The following is a 20620-nucleotide window of genomic DNA, read 5'->3' on the forward strand; positions in this document are numbered from 1 at the left end:
CACTGCAATGCTATCACATATTTTCTATACCTTGCCAAAAATGACTATGAAAGTTAATCCCCCAAGATGGTACCGAATTTGGGGCCCTGGCCCACGGCCGAATAGGCATTTGGGGACTAAACCGTTCTGTGGACTCTCTGAGAGGAACTGCCCGCTGGGGAGCTCCACCGAGAACTAAATATTCAAGGGCTTTTTTTCTGTTTGCATTTACACGGCCAATAGGCCTATATGTAGGAATGCTGAAGTGACATAAGCCGGTGGTTAGCATGCTAACCGCTACTAGTAGCTTCATAGTAAAGCAAGTGAGAGTTCACTGGGGACTGATACTTTGGCCAACAATTAGCTAGCTAATGTTTGCTTCTTAAAAAAAGAAAAGCAAGTTTACGTTAGTGATATTACCGCCTTGGGGCATTTCTAGACATTCGACCAATCAAAGTACACTTACATCTGTACCACTCAAGGTTCCTCTTATGCTGGGAGAGTACCTACCCTGAAGTAGAAGCTAAAGTCCCTCTAAGAACTACTATGGTTCCCAGTTCCTGCGGTGCGAACACAGCAAAAAGGGCCGAGTTCCTCCAACTGTTCCTAGAACTATGAAAAAGTTCCTTGTTTTTTTGCGATACCCAGACCTAATACATCACATACAGAGACGCACCACCGATACAACAATGTGATTTATTATCAAAAGCCAGGGTAAACAGATTGAGCTAAATATATATCTCCTGTAACTGATTATTTTCATTATAAATTAATCTGTCAATTATTTTCTCGACTAATCGATGTTTGGTCTATAAAATGTCACAAAATGTTGAAAAATCACAATCACTTTTTCCCCAAAGCCAAAGATGACGTCCTCAAATGTCTTATGTCCTGACCAACAGTCCATAACCCAAAGATAATCAGTTTACTGTCACAGAAGACTAAAGACACCAGAAAATATTCACATTAAGCTGGAACAAGAGCAATTGTATGTTTTTCTTAAAAATTAGTCTAAACGATTAATTTATGTATATTAATCGAGTAATCTTTGCAGCTCTAATATCACCACACATCACTGTGAGGCAGCCGACCATGTTGGGATGTCATCCAAAATTATTTATATTTCAGTTCAGCAAAAACATGTGGCTTAGGGCGTCCAGGTAGTGCAGTGGGAGATTCCCTGCCTACCGAGGGTTGCAGGTTTGAGCCGCCGTGTTACCTCCGGCTTAGTCGGGTGTCCATGCAGGCACAGTTGGCTGTGTCTGCAGGTGGGAAGCTGGATTAAGGGTATGTGTCCTCGTCGCTGCACTAGCGCCACCTCTGGTCGGTCGGGGCGCCTGTGGGTAGGGGAACTGGGGTGAATACTGCAGTGAAACTCCTCGCTGTCAGGTGAAAATAAGCGGCTGGCGACTGCACATGTATCGGATGAAGCATGAGCTAGTCTACAACTCTCCCCAGATCAGCAGAGGGGGTGGAGCAACGGGGAGCACTCTACTCTGCTCAGTCCAGAGCAGCAGGGTTAGATGTTAGATTGATGATGTACAGAGTGAGCTCAGAGCAGTGTAGATCGACTGCTCTGAGCTCAAACTCTGCCCTTTAAGGCAGGTTTCCGAGCCCAGAGCAGTAGATCTGTAGCTTGCTAGACACCGCTGGCTGATATCTGATCTCAAGATTATGGACGATGAATTCAATGGCCGCGTGTATTTATTTGAGCCGGTCTGGAATAAGGTATGGCAAGGGTCTTCAATTACTTTTCACCAAGGGCCACATTTTGCTGGAAAAAAATAAATATATATATATATTTTTTACAGTGCACCTGAACGCAACATGCAAGATACCCGCTGAATAAGTGTCCAAATGTTCATGTCATTCTGGCCAATACTCCACTTCTGTTATAACATTTCAGTCTGGAATATGGAATTTCTTTCAATAATCTTTATGACTAAAAGGCTAAAAGTAATCTCATGTGTAAGAAATTACTGTTCTACATTAGAGTAAACATTTAAATAATTAACTCGTTGGTTTTGGTTGGTTTGGTTTTATTTAGCTTCAAGAGTGCCTTTTTGTTCTTGTGTGACCCTCAACAGGCTTTGAGAATCCCCGGGCCACTTACTGATACTTATGCTTAAATTAACCCACTCATATTCTCGTTTATTTCAAGAAATTTTTTGGGGCTAGTGGAAATTCTAATTAGCTGGTAACTTTGAAATCTAGCAGCCATATTGGCAGGTGGTCAAAGAAGTTAATTTCAAGCCCTGCAGGGAGAGCAGGTGTGGAAGTGAGGAGTGAGAAAAGGATCAAAGATTGGTGTTTAAGACTGAATAATGACATCACAACTGTTAATTTAAAATGAGTTACTCCTCTAAACCTGCCTTCAAATGCGCCGTTCGGCCCCCAGCCCCTGGCCCTCAGCAAAATGCGGCCCTTGGTGAAAAGTAATTGAAGACCCCTGATCTAGATGATTGATAAAAGAAAATATCTATTAGAAAACATTTCCCTTCACTTTCCATGGTAAACGCAACAACTTGGCTCTGACAGAGCCTGCAGAGCCATAGCGTAGCCATAGCCAGTACATGAGGAATGTACTGGGATCTTTTTCTCTTCCCGGTTTGTGTGTTTGGTCTTTTCCTTTCCTTTCCTTTCTGCCTGAGACCCTCCTGTCACGTCTCCGCAGGTTTGTGTCCAGCTCAGAACAGCAGGGTGGAGCCATAGACTGTATGAAAATATGGGCTTTACTTTTCAGCGCCGGAGGTTTCCCCTTGGCTGGAAACAGGTCTGGAGGTCAGAGGTCAGGACTCTGTGTTCAGACGGGAGATCTTGTCGATGGACTGCAACAGCTGGGAGACCAAACACAGAGACTCTGCTTCACTCAGCAGCTGTCTGGAGAGACAGAAAGATAGACAGACATAGACAAGCAGACAGAGAAACACACAGACAGACAGACAGACAGACAGACAGACAGACAGAACAGGTAAGAGGTATGGTTTCATTAACAGGCTGTAACTTATGATTGTTTCGTTCTTCATTAAAGGCACTATGGGCCCTATTCTCCCACAGGCCTTATGCGCAAAAACTGGCGTTAAACGCAAAAAAACGTGCCTTGCGCCTGCCTCGGGAAGATAGCAACATGGTTTTAGGCCCCGCAATACGCTTTACGCCAAAGAGGCGTGGCGCAGTGCCAGAATAGGCCAGAATGGGCGTTTCGGCCTTAAATACCGGCCTAAGAATATCTTCCCCCCTGCCGTTAATTTAGCGCTTTGCACTTTTGAAAACCAGGACTTATTCAGTCACCGCGGATATCTGCGTATTTACGCACAGGTCTCCTCTGCCGATCTCACTCTCTCCCCCTCCCTCTCTCTCTCGTGCTCAGACAGGCACAAAGACCGATGAAAAAGAAGTTGTTATACCGTACGTAGTATAACAACATGCCAGTTTTTATAACATGACAGTTTTGAGTCCCTGACATTCAGAGGCTGTTGCATCATCCTACCTGTGCAGTGGGGGAGAAGAAAAGGCGAGAGAAAACAAGATCATTCTGCCCAAACAAATGTTCACTGCCTGGCTTCCCTACCAAAGCCACAAATGTGAAATCTCCCAGCATGCATTGGGCTAATACATTTCGATAATAAATAGCAACCAAATGAGCCTAAATAGATAGAAAGGTAGATAGAAATAATGTGTAATGTTAACACAACATGCAATTGTAGAACATTTCAATATTGGACAAAATAAAATCTCGAAATCAAAACACAACCCTATGTGAAACATATGTCATCATGGTGGTATATATATCCCTCGCAGATTTAAAGTAATTTAGGAGATGAGTGACAGCCGTAACACGGTTCTACCGTGACTTCCTACTGTGATGTTGCTCCAATAAGACGACTTACTTCACATTTTCTTTTACAATAAAAACACATTTATGCAATGACTTTACATAATGTAGGCTATATTTATGTGCATCATCCTACCTGTGCAGCAGGGGAGAGAAAACGATATCATTCTGGACAAACTTTCACCAATCTAATCTCATCATGACATAGGGATTAGGGATGTTCATTTTGAAAATTTTCCAAAATCGATAATCGGTGAGAATTAACGATCAATTATCGATTATCGATTTTATTAATACTTAGAAAATTTTCAATATTTTCAATTTTTTTTTTTTTTTTTTTTTTAACAAAATGAATGCCTATGGCAGAAAATACGAAAGACAACGTGTTCTCCTCAATGAACTCTTTATTTCAATGTGTCTCCTCTCCAACACTGCTGTCCCCGGCGCATGCCGGTGTGAATTTCTCATGTTTAAAACAGTTTTGTTGGCACAAAGGCCCGTGCCCAGCCAGAAAACTAGAGACTATATGAAGCTCCACCTCACGTTAGTCGGCTGTGCAATGGAGTGGGGCGAGGAGGAACGAATTCCACCCAAACCTAGTCCAAAAAAAAAAAAAAAAAATTTTTTTTTTTTTTTTTTTTAATAATTAAAAAATCGATCCAAATGCCACAGGATCGATTCCAATCCTTAACGATCGATTATCGATTTTCGATAATTGATGAACATCCCTAATAGGGATAGGCTATATTTTTCTAGCCAATTCTTTTCACTTTGATCTTGCTATGGTGCAGCATATTTACATGCTTGCAGTATTTAAACTGCAGTTAGATTGGTTTGAGAAGCATAATAATATGGAATAATAGCCTATATATTAGGGCTGTGCCGATTCACTTATCTCCCGATTCGATACTATCACGATACTTGGGTGCCGATGCGATATATATTGCGATTCTTAAGTATTGCGATTCTACGATGATTGCGATTCGATATTACGATTCATTGCGATTTTTGTTTCTTTTTTCAGTTTGTTTGCTTTTTTACACTAGATTAGAACATGGGAAAAGTTGAATCATACACTAGAGACTGTATATTATATCAGCGTTTCTCAACTGGTGGGTCGCGACTTTGGGTCGCGGGGCCGTTTTGATTGGTTCGCGGACATTGGCCAATTTTTTTTTTCTTTTTTTTTATATTTCATTTGAGTTAAATTCAGATTATTGAAACTGGATTAGCCTGACCAGTTTTACTTGTTTAACAAGCTGAAGCATATGCTCTGCCTGTAATTCAAGAGAAGTCTGCCTTTTCATTTCATATTTAATTTTAGTTCAATTCAGATGATTGAAACTGGATTAGCATGGCCCCAGTTTAATAAAAAGTTATGACCAGTTTAACTAAAAAGCATATAGCCTGCCTGTGATTCAAGAAAAGTCTGCCTTTTTATTTCATATTAGTTAAATTCAGACTATTGAAACTGGATTAGCATGACCAGGTTAACTTGTTTTATTATTATTATTATTATTATTATTATTATTATTATTATTATTATTATTATTATTATTATTATTAACTTGTTTAAAAACATATAGGCATGTAATTCAAGTCTGCCTTTTATTTCATATTTCATACAGTTCAAATAAGACTTTCTGAGCATGACCAGTTTGACTTGTTTAAATTTAAAAACATATAGGCCTGTAATTCAAGTCTGCCTTATTTAAATTGGTTTTGAGCCCTAGTTGCACTTTTTTGTTCATTTGAGGTTTATAACAGTGCATGAAGGCATTGTGTATTAAATTAATGTGCTATTTTTTGTGCAATAAATTTGAGTGGTTTAAAAAAAAATCTGAAATTTGGGTCGCGACTTCATGACAAGGAAAATAGTGGGAAAATAGCAAGCAGCTAACGTTATCTGGTCAAAACCACATTACAGTAGCTACAAGCAGCAAGTTTCCTTCATGAACCGAAAACACAGTCCTGACTCTAGTTTCCCCCCGATGTCGGTCACATTGCTGCTGTCTGGCCAGACGGGCTTCATTAGATAAATATTTATTTATTTAGTCTGGACTTTTTCTGGAGTCTGTGTTGTTGTTTCCTTTAGCTAGCAGCTAGCGACGAACGTAACGTTAAAAGCTACTTCAGCCATTTCCTGTTAGCGTCTAGGACAAGAGACAAGCTCGTGAACGCGCGAGGCGTCACATCCTCTAGCTGTGGCGGGAGATGCTATCCACTTCGAAACTGCGGTTTTTGCATGTATCTTCTGAACGGCTGGTCGGAGAGAAACGCCCCTGGTCGCCATTTTTAAGTCAAGGCGCATTCACTCATTGCCAATAATAAACACTTTGTGCACATTTATTTCTCGCCAGAACCGACAGAATGGGCCTTTAACTACAAATATGCCATAGGCTGTAGGGCTGGAGGGCGACCGCGCTGGGGCACTAATGGGGGATAAAAATGGGATAAAAAAATCGGGGGGGATGGGGGGGAATGAACTCAAGAATGAACTAATGGCGGAGGCATAAGTCCGCGTTGCGGTCGTTCTAGTTTTTATTTACAATAGATTAAAGAAGTAAACCATGAGACCCAACAGAATTAACATCGTAACACTAAGAGGAACATCTAGTTTAATAATCAAACATTAAACTAGATGTTCCTCTTAGTGTTACTATGTTAATTCTGTGTGGGAGGAGAATTAACATAGTAAATAGCAGACAATTGGACTCGAGTCATAGGGACTCGGACTCGAGTCGACTCGAGTCGCAAATTTGACGACTTCCGACTCGACTCGGAAGGTAAATACTTGAAACTCGACTCGGACTTGGAAGAAAATGACTCGAAACTCGACTCGGACTTGTGACAAGATCAGCCGAGTGCACCAGCTGGGCGTACACCTAGGTTTACACGCTACGTCCGATGTAGAACTCAAAGTTATGACTAACTTAATTTTATGACTAGTGCACCCTGTATGCGCTGCGTCTGTGTATGGAGCAGGCGTAAACGTTACACCCAAATGCGTACATGTAGCTACTCACTGACAGCTGTCTCATCTTGATCTGCGCGTGATGCGGCCGGAATCTTCTCCAAAAATATCGATCGATATGTGCTGTAAAATAGACGTTTTGGGCGCAGGACCTCCGCTCGTCGGCGGGTTTTAAGCTGATAAGTCGGAAGATCTTTCAATTTCTTCCTGACTTCGTCAACTGCCCGCAGTGCGCAGTCTGCCATCGCATTCAGTAGGCTACTGATTGCACTTGTGATCAAACTGCTTGTGTTGGCGATGTTAAATTGAGCTGTGACAACGTTTCTATGCTTTGAATACAACTCTATAAGTTTGAGCTGAGTTGGAGCTGTCTGTCAGCTGTCTCTAGCTCGTCTGAGAGAAGTGTGTTGCTTGGCAACAAGCACGTATTAACGTGAACGCGCATGTCCGCAGCCTAAATAATGTCTGCCTTGTCATTTTTTCTAACCTGTGACTCGACTTGACATAACCTGTGACTCGACTCGAGACTTGACTTGAAATAACATTGTGACTTGACTTGACTTGCCGACAAAAGGAAAGACTTGGGACTTGCTTGAGACTCGGGACCAATTGACTTGAGACTCGCTTGGGACTCGGATCAGAGGGACTTGGACAATTGTCTGGTAAATAGTAATCTTTGATTATTAAACTAGATGTTCCTCTTAGTGTTACGATGTTAATTCTTTTGGGTCTCATGGATTACTACCGTAAATTCCGGACTATAAGGCGCACCGGTGTATAAGCCGCACCTTCAAAGTTGACTATTTTTTTCTTATATAAGCCGCACCGGACTATAAGCCGCGGGTGTTTTAATGGTATTTATTTTTATTTTTTTTATTGTGTTTTAATGTTTAATTACCATATGTAATGCTCCCATTTATTAACATTTCAACAAAACAACATAACACAACACCACCTGTGTTGTTATTTACAGTGCACACAGTGTCATACAGTGTCATACAGTGTCATACAGTGTCATACAGTGTGGTGAAAAGAGGGCAAGAGAGGAAATTAAAACAGAAGTGGATTTATAGTTAGAAAGAGTGCTAAAAAAGAGAGATTTTTTTATTTTTTTATTTTTTTTGAAAAAATCCATAGATAAGCCGCACCGTTATATAAGCCGCAGGGGCCAAAAAAGGCCAAAAAACGGGAAAAAAGGTGCGGCTTATAGTCCGGAATTTACGGTACTTTAATCTATTGTAAAAAAAAACAAAAAAAAACACGCTTTTATTTTGAAGGCAAAATCACTCAACCAGAAGTGAAGTTGTAAGAAATTGTTGCTCATTTCACAGAGGCATTCTTGCGGTTTCCCCATCACACGGAAGAACAACCAAAAACAACGAATGACAGTGTTTTCATGTGATGACTGACAGCTAGTTTGAGTGATGCCTGACAGCTAGTCTGCAGGAGGATCGACAACGTTTTTGAGTGAGACGTGAGGAGTGATGCCTGACGAGTGAGGACTGATGATTGACGAGTGACGCCGTATTGTGCGATGACTGACACGTGAGGAGTGAAACAGTAATGCAGGAAGAATGACAGCGTTTTCGTGTGAGGACTGAAGGTGTTTCAGAGCACACTCGACATGGTTTACTATTAGGAGACATGACAACTGACAACGCTTAGAGTGAGGAACGATAGCCTATACTCTGACGGACGAGGACGCCCTAAAATGGTTGCCGTACAGGTGAGGAAAACAAACAACAAAATACAAAATAATAAATTATGCAGACAATAGAGTGGAAGCGCTGCTGTACTTGTAGTGATCACTTACAGAGCACCTGTAAGTTACAGGTGCTCTGTGGATATTTCGGGTGTTATGCTGAGCTTATTTCATTTTGTGAAGAGAATCCTTGCATGAGTGGTATCTTGGTAAAATGTAAAAAATGCAGGTTGACTTCAAACAGAATCCAAGGCACACTGTGAGTTGGTGTAATTAAAACTCCTTTATTCTAACATGGCAAAACAAATTATTTAAAATGACCAACGCATTGCGACCATACTGTAGGTCAGGGTCAGGCTCATCGGGGCACAATAATAAATTACTTGGGAAAACTCTCTGGGCAAGTAATATGAACTTACAGTTTGCTGTCCGGGCTGCACCACTGACCTAAATAATATGGACAAACCCATCCACTATTTTTCAGAGTCACGTTTTGCAGCAAAAATGTTGTCTGTCGCCATCTTGGGGTCCTTGCACAGCTCACGTGAGATGGGGGTTTCCCAGAGCCACAGCTCCGCCTGCTAGTGGTCCGTGATCGGCAAGCTGCGTGATCACTGGACAGGCAACCTGTCAATCACTCCCTTTTATATCATCTATTTTACTCCAAACGGGTGAGTTATACATGTATAAGAAATTACCCCCCTACAGTGGTTATGAAAAGGTGAAATTAGCTATATAGACCAAACCCGTGTTTCGGTCCAGGCTTTAAAGATGCTTAATCACTGTTACAAAGTGGGGCATTTTAACATGGAGGTGAACGGGAATGATGGGACTTTTGAGTCCTGCCTTAACTCATTGAGTGCCAATGACGTCTAAAGACGTCAATTGCGTTTTTTTTTTGACGGTGGGACGTGGATCAAAGCCTGATGCATCTCCTGTAAAAATATGGTGGATGTTGAAGGTGTATAAACTACTTTACGGACCCATTAGGTGGCGACAGTGCTCTCCAGATTAGAGAAAGGTGAGGAAAAACAGCAGAAGAAGCCCCGTGATGAAACGGAAACCGATGCATGCTGGAGCCAGAGCCGTATAGATTGCTCTGGCTGGAGCTAACGTTAGCTGCGAACAGCAGCCAATCCGCTCCCACAACTGAGCCCCTCTGTCTCTGCTGCATAGTTTCTCCACACGATTAGCCGCCAGAAAAGCAGCACCCGCCAAACCATTCTCAGCAGTCCGGTTTGGCTTTTCGGTGTCGCGCTGGGAGCCGGCGCACAAAAACGGCGGAGCGCTCCGAAAATAGACGCTGGGTGCGTGTTAGGCTGTGTGTTAGTGTGGGGATGAGTTTCTCCCAGCTCCGCCGGCATGCAGGCTGTGTGTTAGTGTGGGGGTGAGTTTCTCCCAGCTCCAGCATGCAAGCTGTGTGTTAGCGTGGGGATGAGTTTATCCCAGCTCCATGCAGAGATTCGTCGCCTGACGCAGGTAGCAGAGATTCGAGCAGAGCCACCAGAGACACTCCCACGGCGGAGGAGTTTGCAGTTGAGGGGGGTGGGGCACGCAGGGCACCACACAACTACACCACGTCACTACATCAGAAAATATTAGCTTCAGAGTCAGTGATGTGCTTGAAATGCTTCATTTCACAAAAGGCTCATTATCTCAGCTTCTAGTTTGAAACGTCGGTTTTTGGTGAAATCAACCTATCTTCTACTGCTGAGAACTAAAGAACGGAAAATGATATCAATAAACTTTTTTTTGCTGATGATACAAGAGAGTCTCATCGTTCTTTGGGCGTGTTCGGTGTTTACATAGTAATATCACACAATATTCTGTGGGCCTCGAGAAATCACTGAAAACGCTCTGAAAGGAGCATCCGTTTTCCAAAAGTGGCTGGCACTCAATGAGTTAAGTGGCCATTTGAGGAATTTCAGCTTTCAGGGTTACTTCCGTGTCGTTGTGGGAAAACCTCAGAGCTTGCCCACTGGGCTGGATACTAGGGCTGGGTTAAAAAAATTGATTCTCCGATTTTTAATCTATTTTTATTTTAATCCTTTGATATCGATTCATATGTCCAGAGATCGATTTTTTTTTTATTAACTCATTGAGTGCCAGCCACTTTTGGAAAACGGATGCTCCCAGTGCCAGCCCTTTCAGAGCGTTTTCAGTGATAACTCAAGACCCACAGAATATTGTGTGATATTACTATGTAAACACCGAACACGCCCAAAGAACGATGAGACTCTCTTGTATCATCAGCAAAAAAAAGTTTATTGATATCATTTTCCGTTCTTTAGTTATCAGCCGGAGAAGATAGGTTGATTTCACCAAAAACAGACGTTTCAAACTAGAAGCTGAGATAATGAGCCTTTTGTGAAATGAAGCATTTCAAGCACATCACTGACTCTGAAGCTAATATTTTCTGATGTAGTGACGTGGTGTAGTTGTGTGGTGCCCTGCGTGCCCCACCCCCCTCAACTGCAAACTCCTCCTCCATGGGAGTGTCTCTGGTGGCTCTGCTCGAATCTCTGCTACCTGCGTCAGGCGACGAATCTCTTCCTGCTGGAGCTGGGATAAACTCATCCCCACACTAACACACAGCTTGCATGCTGGAGCTGGGAGAAACTCACCCCCACACTAACACACAGCCTGCATGCCAGAGCTGGGAGAAACTCATCCCCACACTAACACACAGACTAACGCACCCAGCGTCTATTTTCGGAGCGCTCTGCCGTTTTTGTGCGCCGGCCCCCATCGCAACACCGAAAAGCCAAACCGGACTGCTGAGAATGGTTTGGCTTTTCGGTATCGGGTGTCTCCTTTTCTGGCGGCTAATCGTGTGGAGAAACTATGCAGCAGAGACAGAGGGGCTCAGTTGTGGGAGCGGATTGGCTGCTGTTCGCAGCTAACGTTGGCTCCAGCCAGAGCAATCTGTGCCGCTCTGGCTCCAGCATGCATCGGTTTCTCTTTCATCACGGCTTCTTTGCTGTTTTTCCTTGCCTTTCTCTGGTCTGGAGAGCGCTGTCGCCACCTAATGGGTCCGTAAAATAGCTTATACACCTTCAAAATCGCCCATATTTTTACAGGAGATGCATCAGGCTTTGATCCACGTCCCACCGTCAAAAAACGCAATTGTCGACTTTAGTCGTCATTGGCACTCTACGTTACTATTTGAATTGACGACTATAGTCGTCATTGGCACTCAATGAGTAAAAAAAAAAAAAAAAAAATCTTTGTCTTTGTTAGACTCACAGCCGTCTGTCTGTGTGTGAGAGATATCACGGCTTTAATTAGTCTGCTTGTTTAGCTGCTGTAAGTTATTTAATAATGCTGCTGTGCTTTGTCATGTTCTGAACCGCCCCACCCGCAATATTTTCCTAATTTGCCAACCCAGACCGCCCGCGGGGCGGGCCAACCAACGGGACCCAGCGGGTTCTGGGAAGCCTGCCCATCACTAGTATGTAAGGTATGGTATATATTTTATGGTATGTATGGTATGGTAGGTGTGGTCTGGTACTAACTGCAGGCTGGCCTGGGCTCGGCTGGTTGTCTTGTTCAGATACTCGGAGGCCAGCTGAGCGTTGTGTCTCATCGTCATGACGACCTCTGAGTCCGCCGCCTTCAGACGCTCCACCTCAGAGTGGGAGGATTCAACCTGAGCCTACACTTACACACACACGCACAAACACACGCAGGCGTACGCACACACACACACACAGCCACAGACCCCCATTCGATGAGATTTTGTCTTCTAAGGCCAAATCTGAGAATATTTTATTGTCACATTGTCATATGTGCCCCGCCCCCCCCCCCCCCCTCAAAAAAAAAATCGTGTATAGCAATTCCTATCTCCCACGATTCTGAATATCCCAAGAATCAATTATTTTTTCATTTATGTATTACTTTTTTATGCCATTACGGAATTTAATCAAATTTGCCTCAAACATCCATCTGGACCAGGGGTGGGCAACTATTTTTCATGGGGGGCCACATGAGAAACCCAGATTGTTGCCGGGGGCCGAACAAATATTGTCATGCCGTAACCCATGGATGGGCAACTTTGATGATAGAGAGGGCCACAAAAAATGTCCTCGCTACCAGGTTTTGCTGAGGGCCGAACGGCGCCAGCGCGAAAGATTTGGGGCATTTGAAGCCAGGTTTAGAGGAATAACTCATTTTAAATTAACAGTTGTGATGCCATTATTCAGTCTTAACCACCAATATTTGATCCTATTCTCACTCACTCCTATGTCACCACCTGCTCTCAGGGCTTGAAATTAACTTTTTTGACCACCTGCCAATATGGCTGCTAGATTTTAAAGTTACCAGCCAATTAGAATTTCCACTAGCCAAAATGTTTTTCTTGAAATAAATCAGAATATGAGTGGGTTAATTTAAGCATAAGTATCAGTAAGTGGCCCGGGATGATCAAAGCCTGTGTTGAGGGTCACATGAACAAAAATGCAGTCTTGAAGCTAAATAAATCCAAAACCAATGAGTTAATTATTTAAATTTCTAATTCAATGTAGCCTTTTAGCCATAAAGATTATTGAAAGATATTCCATATTCCAGACTGAAATGCTATAACAGAAGTGGAGTATTGGCCAGAATGACATGAACATTTGGACACTTATTCAGCAGGTATCTTGCATGTTGCTTTCAGGTGCACTGTACATTATTTTTTATTTTTTGCAATTCCATCGCAGGCCACACAGGTGGCGCCCGAGGACCGCATGCGGCCCGCAGGCCGTATTTTGCCCATGTGTGATCTGGATTCACGGATGAACTGATTAGATTTTGGTGGTCAAAGGTCAAAGTTCAAGGTCACTGTGACCTCACAAACGCCATTTCCAAGCTCGTTAACGTGATATCTCAGGAACGCCTTGACGGAATTTCTTCCAATTTGGCTCACGTAGACTTGGACTCAAGGATGAATTGATTAGATTTTGGTGGTCAAAGTTCAAGGTCACTGTGACCTCACGAACGCCATTTCCAAGCTCGTTAACGTGATATGTCAGGAACGCCTTGACGGAATTTCTTCCACTTTGGCTCAAACGTCGACTTGACTCAAGGATGAACTGATTAGATTTTGGTGGTCAAAGGTCAAGGTCACTGTGACCTCACAAACGCCATTTCCAAGCTCGTTAACGCGATATCGTGCGGCCATTCTAGTTCTTGAAGTCACTGAGCAATACCAAGAAGTTTTCATCTGTGCAAGTTTAGCCTGAATAAATGTTACCTTTTGTTTGTTTGCCTTTGTGTGTTTACATTATTGCAATCAGTTGATACAACTTTTTGATTGATACAACTACATAATATTCTACACTTTATTCTGCTTTCATGCCATAATTTGCTACACCTCCTTTCTTAGAACACAGCAGACTGGAGTAGATCGTGAAATCCCCCTATGTACTGAATCCAGAATCAATTTTGAATTGGGAATCAAAAATCAATTTTTAATCGGATCGTGAGCCCAGGAATCGGAATCGAATCCTGGGATACCAAAGATTCACACCCATACAGATTTGATTTAGTCCACAACTCCATGACTGTCTGTATAGACGGTTTTAACTTGACAACATAAACATTCTAAATGGCCCCAGTTTACTTCCTGTTGCAGTGTTTGATAATACAACAGCTGACAGGAGATAAGCTAGGCGGCGTGCCGTGGATGCCTCTTAGCTAATGTAAAATCACTGTAAACCACAGCCTCACACAATTCCGTGAAAATCTTCTATTGTAGGTAGAGATATGACAAAGAAACTATGATCACATTCACAACAGTCAATCTTCTACATTCTCTGAGTTCACTTCTTGTAAATGAAATAATGCTGCAGTCTAATGATTCATCAGTTTGCTGGGGACCCCTGCAATCCTCTCAAGGACCCCTGGTTGTCCACGGACCCCATGTTGAGAACCACTGTGTTAGAACACATCTCTCTGTCTCTGTCTCACCTGTAGCTGCTGGATCTCCACTTTCAGTTTGGAGACGCTGCTCTCAGCCTTCACCGCTCGCTTCTGAGAGAGAGAAAGAGACAGACGGGCAGGCAGGCAGACAGACAGACAGACAGAGAGACAGAGAGACAGACAGACAGAGAGACATACAGACAAGTTGACTCCGGCTGTTTGATAAGTACCGGTATATTTGCTCATATTTTAGTAGCAAGCCTCCTTGTTTTCTGATCAGCTTCTGTTGGGGTTGACATGTTTTTGTTACAATGCATTGCGATAATTACGGTAAGCAACGACAGCGTGCTCCAGAGACTTCCACGGGCTCTCTGTTCTCTCTCTGTTATGTGTATGGTATGGGTGTTGTGGAAAATTTTGTCACTGACACTAGGGTCCCATATGATGCTTCAAATGTAGCTACTGCCATCGTGTGGCATTTGTACGGTACTCTCAGAGAGAGAGGCTATTTGGAGAGTTGGATTGATAATGCTGCTGACAAATTAAAAAAATGTTGATCAGAATGAATGTCTTCATAATAAACGCAGAAAACCAGTAGATGATAGACTCTCATGTATTCTGAAGTATTCTCCGCTGGCCAAAGAGTTCGAAAACACTGTAAAAAAAACATTGGTTTACATTACGGTACATTACATTACGTCATTTGGCAGACGCTTTTATCCAAAGCGACTTACAATAACACATTTTTGTCAGCAATACAGCAATCAACTATGGAGCATAACATGGTTTATTTTGAGTTCAGATCCTTGTTAGAGAATGAAATTCCACAGCCAAAAGGTAAACAGTGAACCACTTGAAGAAAACCAGTTGAAATTAAATGATGGAGCCAGGAGTCAGAAGAAGTCGTCTGATATGATGTATTTAAGATAGATCTTGGCCAAGAGATGCACTCTTGTATATTCACGGATGGATACACAGGCTTAAATACATTGAACAGAAAGTCAAAGATACTTATAGGACACACATCAGATTACATCAGTCTTGACGCACACTTGAAGGCTACTCTGTAGACTCAACCTGTTATTCTGGCCCTGTAGAGCAGTGGTTCTCAAATGGGAGTCCGCGGAGACTCTGATGAAGACACAGTAGTGTCGAAACGTTAGTTAAATAAAAAAACTTCATTATACACTTGATCTGTGTGCTCCAGTACCTGTTGGATTACATCCAATCATCTATATTGCAAACCTATATACATTTAGATGGATAAGGAATTGTCTACCATCTTATGCTGCAAATATCTAGATGCCCTTTATGATTTTCTCATACCCGAGTTATTGTGTAACCGTATGGTTTCAAGCTGGTCCGACTGTAACCAAACCTCTTGAGTTGATATACAACCGTGCAATAAAAATCTTGGACAGGAAGCCAATCAGGTTTGTGTTTAAAATACATACTACAGCATGCGCTGGGACACGTCATCAGTGATGTTAGCTGGGGTCGTAACGTGTTTCGGGTCTTTCAACATCATACACCCTCGCCCAGTAGACCCAGCCAAGGCCGATTAAGACCCCGACCCACATCCCAGAAGCAGCCGCTCACGGATCAGCCTTCCTACTCTGTCTGCGACGTTGCCCGCGGAAGGGTTGATCACGCCCAATCCGCTGCAATAGAGTTAGTGCTACACCGCAGTATTGTAAGACCCTTCGGTGCATGGAGGGTCTAAGGCCCTGTGGGTTACTCCCGGCCGCGCTCCTCCTTCGTCTCACCAGACCCTCCCGGGGCAAAGGCAATCCAGAGGCAGAGAGGATGCCTCAAGAATGCCTGTGCGCTAATGCCATGCCATTGCCATGTAATTGAGAAACTAAATATTTTAAGTTTTGATAATTTTACTAAATGCGCTAACATAAAATGTATCCATAAATGTATTCAATGTATGGGGTGGAACCTCGTGGGGTTTCTGGCACAACCACTAAGGGTGCTGTTCCAGGAAACTGCAAAGTGCCTTTCCGTAAATCCTCCTTAGGACAAACGGCTTTCTCTGTACAGGGGGTTAAACTATGGAACTCATTGCCCACATATCTTAAACAAGATCATAACTGGGATCACTTTAAATCCAGTCTGAAACAGTTTCTGAAGAGCCAGCAGTCATGTTCTCATTAGTGACTTCCTTACTCTTGTGTGTGTATGTGTGTGTGTGTGTGTGTGGGGGGGGGGGTAAACTTGCCATTTATGTTGATAATATTCATTTGTGTGTGCTCTCCATCCTTGTTGTTTACCGTTTATTGTATATCTGTTTTTAATATTTGCCCTGTAAGATCTAGGGACAAACACTGCAAATTAGCCTAGGCTAGAAATGTTATGATATACAGTATGACATAAGACCGCTTCCTGTTAAATGTTCTATGTTTATGTATCTGTCCCTATACAAATAAACATTAAATGAAATAAAATGAAATGAATCTCATCTATTACGTTTTCTATTTGTCTTGTGTATTTTATTTTAAATGTTGTAAAGTAAATAAAAGTATTGATCACAAAACATGTGTGCATGTTGTGTTAAAGTGTGACATACAGTCATGAGCTGGAGGTTCTGCTCCACAGAGTGCACCATGCTCTCCAGGTCCTGAGCCTCCTTCTCCTCCTGACGCCTCCTCTGAGCAAGCTCATCCCACAGCCGGCCCACCCTGCACAGAGGCATGTTGGGTAAACACTGACCGACTGAGCTCTCTAATGGGCCTTTTTGTGTCTAAAAGGCAGGGTAAACACAGGTGCAACCAAAACATTAATGAGGGTTTCCAACTTCCAGTCCATTTAGGTGTTCCAATGCTGGGGCCCTCATTAATGTTTTGGTTGCACCTGTGTTTACCCTGCCTTTTAGACACAAAATGGCTGCTGTGGAAAAAGGCCCATAGAGTGCCAAAGTCACACCCTCTTCCGGGTTCGGCATACGAACCAAGGGATTTCATCCGCCATTTATTTTTTCATTTCATAAAATGTTTATAAAAATAGTTTTACTTGGTCAATCCCAGCGATTCAGCTATATTTAGGGCATTTTTAGACCAGCCAGTCCGGTTCCTTGATTCGCACCAAATGCAAAAATGGTACATTGTTTCGTTTTTCCAGCTGGTTTGGTTTGGTTTGACACCAGGTAAAAAGCAAGTGGAGCAGACAGGGCTGCCAACCCTCCCAGAGCCCAGGAGATTCATCTCCTTTTCTTTTGACAGCTGAGATTAGGAGAATGTGTGCGCACACGTTGCGTAGCCTACTCTTTTTTATTTATTTCACAGTCTATGGTCAGAACCAGTGTAGCGAGTGTTTGTGTGTGTGTGTGTGTGTGTGTCTCTCTCACACACACACACACACACACACACACACTAGGGGTGTCAAAAATAATCGATTATAAGATGCATCGCGATGCGGACGTGCACGATTCTGCATCGATTCACAAATGTCAAAAATCGATTATTAATTATTATTATTAAAAAATATATATAATAAAATAAAATATAATGGAAGTACATGCAGTTGTTTATTTTAATTATGGATCATAATACAATGCAATTCCAAATGCACTTTTATTTTAAAAGTAGCCACACAGTGAGAAAAAAGAAAGTGAGAAAAAATAAATCATGTATTGCGGAAAAAAGTGATGCATCGATTTAAGATGCATCGAGATGCATCGAGATGCATCGATAATCATACTCGAATCGAATCGTAGCCCTCTGAATCGTAATCGAATCGTGAGGCCAGTGAAGATTCACAGCCCTAACACACACGCACACACACACACACACAGAGAAAGGGAGACAGTACATCTGAACAGATCTCTCCATACTTGCTCTTGAATCCCCAAATCTGAACCGATTTCTGTCATTCAACTTGTATTCACAAGGTCCCGAGTGACATTTCCCTGTAAGCCTGCTTCTATCACCTGTCAATCAAAGACTGCAACCCAAGATGCAAGAGTCGGCTGATAAGAGAGGGCTATGTATCATTAATGAGCAGTAATTTGGCTCCGGTAATTTGCTAAAGATAAAACAAAACCCTCACAACTTCTGCTTAAAGTAGGCCCCCCCCCCCCCCCCATTTTTTTAAAATTACGCACAGTGCAGCTGGCTACGGGAGCTGTTTAATCCAAAAATGCGTGAGGCTTCCTGCATTTCGGTCGTATCACATTCTCAGTTCTCACCACAAATGAACCATACTAGAGTTAGTTTGGAACCGCAGCGAGACCACATCTCAAGGTTTCGGTGCGGTTGTTTGGCGCACTTTTGGTGCGCACCAGAGTTCGATTGCTGCATTCACACCTGCCCAAACGAACTGCATCAAGGTGGAAAACGAACTCTAGTGCAATTCAACCGGACACGAGGTAGGTTTGAAAATGCCCTTAGAATCAGGAGAGACCATAGAACATTTCATGTGGACCAAAACTAAAAAAGAAAAATGTTAGGGAAAAATAATTCTATCCGTTTTTGGTCCAAGTGAAATGTTCTATGGTCTCTCCTGATTCTAAATATAGCTGAATAGCTTGGTTTGACCCAGTGACATGGACCAATGACATCACTGGTCCACACTAACTCAAATTAATAACTCATTAACTCAAATCAAGTCTCAATAACTGTCAAACTATTCATCATTCATCTAGTTTGACAGTTATTGAGAGTTGATTTGAGTTAACGAGTTGTTAATTTGAGTTAGTGTGGACCAGTGATGTCACTGGTCCACACTTTAACACTCAATAACTGTCAAATTAAATGACAGACTTCAAAACTGTTTACAGTTTTCTGATATACTACTGATGTTCTAATGATACAAAGCTGGTTGAAAATGGGCGGAGTGTTCCTTTAAGTCATAAAAGTTATTCACGTTTGTGAAGATTATCATGCTGAACCCAAATTCGCGTTCTCATAAACTTTTGTTAACCACAGCCCTTATTTTATGCATTTAAGTGAAATCCCCATTCACTTTTTTGCTGATGAATCCGGACTCATTCCTGCGGTTCTCTATTAGCTGCTGCCATCGTGTGATTGGCTGGTGCTGACCTGTGCTCGTTAGCATCTGACTTCTTCTGCAGATCCCTGACGGTTCTCCTCAAAAACGCATTCTCCTCCTTCAACTGGACCACGCACGCACGCACGCGCACACACACACACACACACACACACACACACACACACACACACACACAGGAAGGGTGGCGTGAGAAGAGACATTTAATTTAATTTCATCAATTTAATTTAGTTTACTTTAAACTGGTAAAGTTCAACTAGATTCAATTAAGTTTTTGAGGAAGATTGCTGTTGAAGAAGCAACAACCTCTTTGACTACTGTAGGTGGTTAGGGATGTGCCGGTATCGCTATTTCACAGTATGTTATCTACCAGAATACCACGGTATACGGTATTTCACGGTATTAAAGGGAAAAGGGGCCTTAGCTAGGGATAGGAAGGTCATAGAGAGTCAGGGTTCGAGGGGTAGGTAGAGGGAGTGGCTAGGTGTATCTGTGGGTCAGGGTAGGGTTCTGATCTGACGCACAAAATGTGCATATCATAGCAGACTGGAGTACAGAGTACCGCAAGAATTTAATTTGTGAAAAAACCAGCTCGGTGAGCTGCAGGACCAGCTCGGCGACCTGCGGGTGAGCCTAGGAATCGAGTGCACAAGATGCCTAGCGTTTTTAAATAACCAGGCAAACAATGTATGTTTTTATGTTGCCCTCTTGGCCAGGTTTTTTTTACCTGGTTAAATGTAAAGAATACAATTTATAAATAATATTGAATATTAATTTTCATATTCAAATATTCTTTTAATGTTAATATTCAAATATATATTCAAATATAGAAGAATATTCTTTGACAGCCCTAGTGTGTGTGTGTGTGTGTGTGTGTGTGTATGTACCTGCTGTAGCTGGCTGCTCCTACTCCTCCTCTTGCAGGAGGCAAGTGGCTCGGCCATGGAGGTCTCATCATCTCCTGAATACTCCCCTCCTTCTCCCACCGCTCCTTCTGTTCCTATGTGGCTCAGGTCAGGTTTTGAGGAGAACCTGGGTTCATTTACAGACTCTGATCAGCTGCAGACTTCAACAGGATAGTTCAGATTATTTGAAGATTTATGAGCTACTTCAATAGCAACACTGCATCGATTCGACAAACCATCAAAACTACTGCAATATCCATCCGCCGCCAGTGCGCCACCCACCCCCCGCCCTCATTTGAACACCTTGCTTTAAA

At 42.6% G+C, this 20620-nt stretch overlaps 1 protein-coding gene across 1 annotated transcript in view; it reads right to left on the reverse strand.

The window, feature by feature from the left end:
* Positions 1-694: 694 nt before the first annotated feature.
* Positions 695-20620, reverse strand: part of entr1 (endosome associated trafficking regulator 1) — a 32878-nt gene continuing 12952 nt past the window's right edge. The window contains exons 5-10 of the mRNA XM_083633123.1: positions 20289-20433; positions 19434-19507; positions 16964-17075; positions 14440-14502; positions 12006-12145; positions 695-2859 (exon numbers count right to left, since the gene is read on the reverse strand). Of these exons, the coding sequence (XP_083489249.1) occupies positions 2769-2859; positions 12006-12145; positions 14440-14502; positions 16964-17075; positions 19434-19507; positions 20289-20433 (625 nt within the window). The 3' untranslated portion in view covers positions 695-2768. The remainder of the gene's footprint in view (positions 2860-12005; positions 12146-14439; positions 14503-16963; positions 17076-19433; positions 19508-20288; positions 20434-20620) is intronic.

This window comes from Poromitra crassiceps (genome assembly GCF_964638095.1).
Source record: "Poromitra crassiceps genome assembly, chromosome: 1".
Taxonomy (NCBI): domain Eukaryota; kingdom Metazoa; phylum Chordata; class Actinopteri; order Beryciformes; family Melamphaidae; genus Poromitra; species Poromitra crassiceps.